The sequence below is a fragment of the Ceratina calcarata genome, unplaced genomic scaffold (genome assembly GCF_001652005.2).
Source record: "Ceratina calcarata isolate Rehan_Ccalc_2016 unplaced genomic scaffold, ASM165200v1 scaffold1929, whole genome shotgun sequence".
Classification (NCBI taxonomy): Eukaryota; Metazoa; Arthropoda; class Insecta; order Hymenoptera; family Apidae; genus Ceratina; species Ceratina calcarata.
In genome coordinates, this window is record NW_017140820.1 from 3,903 (window position 1) to 4,977 (window position 1,075).

A 1,075-nucleotide genomic window follows, 5' to 3' on the forward strand; every position below is an offset into this window, starting at 1 on the left:
GCCTGGCAAAGAATTGCAGTGCGAATATCTCTTTGATTCGTCACGCAGTCTTCATTTATCTACTTAAACGATTTAGAGTTCGACGTAGAGTTAGATCCGTGCAAAAAATAATTACTGCCTCTGACGCGTTTTATTATATCTTTTAAAAGATGAGATCTAATAAGAAATTCCTTTGATCCTTTAAACATCATTTACACATTTCCATATGCATTTTCCTGCGGACGGTCTCCGCGCTTTGACATTGGTATCAGGTTCGTCTGAAAGTAATTGCGGACTCGCTACACGCGAACACCGTAATTATTTTTGCAGTGATCCAATGTAAGTGCGTCGCTGACTGGCAATCCTAATTTTCCGCGAGTTAATCTCAACGTCGACGATGGTCCTCGAGAGTATACACGAAAACGGAGCACGGAAACGAATCCGCACTTACGACTCGTTAGCTGCGCAAACTTGCCTTCCCGGTTGGCCCACGTAAGGAGTTTAAATTCATTCCACTAGTTAGCTCACTCGTTTCGTAAGTCTCTGATTATTATTATTATTATTATTATTATTATTATTACGTCCTAGCATTTTCGCTGTTCAGAGGAGGGAAAATCGGTGAATTATTATTCCGAGGATCGCAAGGTTTTCGTTTGTTCAAACGCGTTTCATTGGCTCCATTGAATTCTCCGAAAACTCCCGGCACAAAGGCTTCGTTCGAACTCTTTGCGCTTTTACTGACCCTTTGATACCATCGTTCCGATGTTTGTCGACAGCACGGGCCTCGACGGTAGAGCCTGCGTGATGAGAGCACTTTGCGAGGCGGCTCAGAGGGATCCCCAGGAGCTGGGAACGGGCAGTCTGGTCCAGGAACTACTCCATGCAATCTTCACGTTCGTATATGTATTCCATCAATTGTTGCCACAATATTCGTTGTAACGATTGATCGCCGATTGAAAAGGTTTCGAAAATAACTGTTTCGAACTATTCTGTATCGGTTCTGATTCAAACAATTGAGAAAAAAATTTGAAGTTGTATGAGCCGTGAAATATCTGCTAAAAGTTTAAGACGTGTAATAAAAAACTGTGTCCAATAT

At 42.1% G+C, this 1,075-nt stretch overlaps 1 protein-coding gene across 1 annotated transcript in view; it reads left to right on the top strand.

Moving 5' to 3' along the window:
* The window catches only part of LOC108621997 (uncharacterized), a 1,390-nt gene extending 472 nt beyond the window's left edge, over positions 1–918 (top strand). Inside the window, exon 2 of the mRNA XM_018019624.1 lies at positions 756–918. Within this exon, the coding sequence (XP_017875113.1) occupies positions 756–918 (163 nt within the window). The remainder of the gene's footprint in view (positions 1–755) is intronic.
* The last annotated feature ends 157 nt before the right edge of the window (positions 919–1,075 follow it).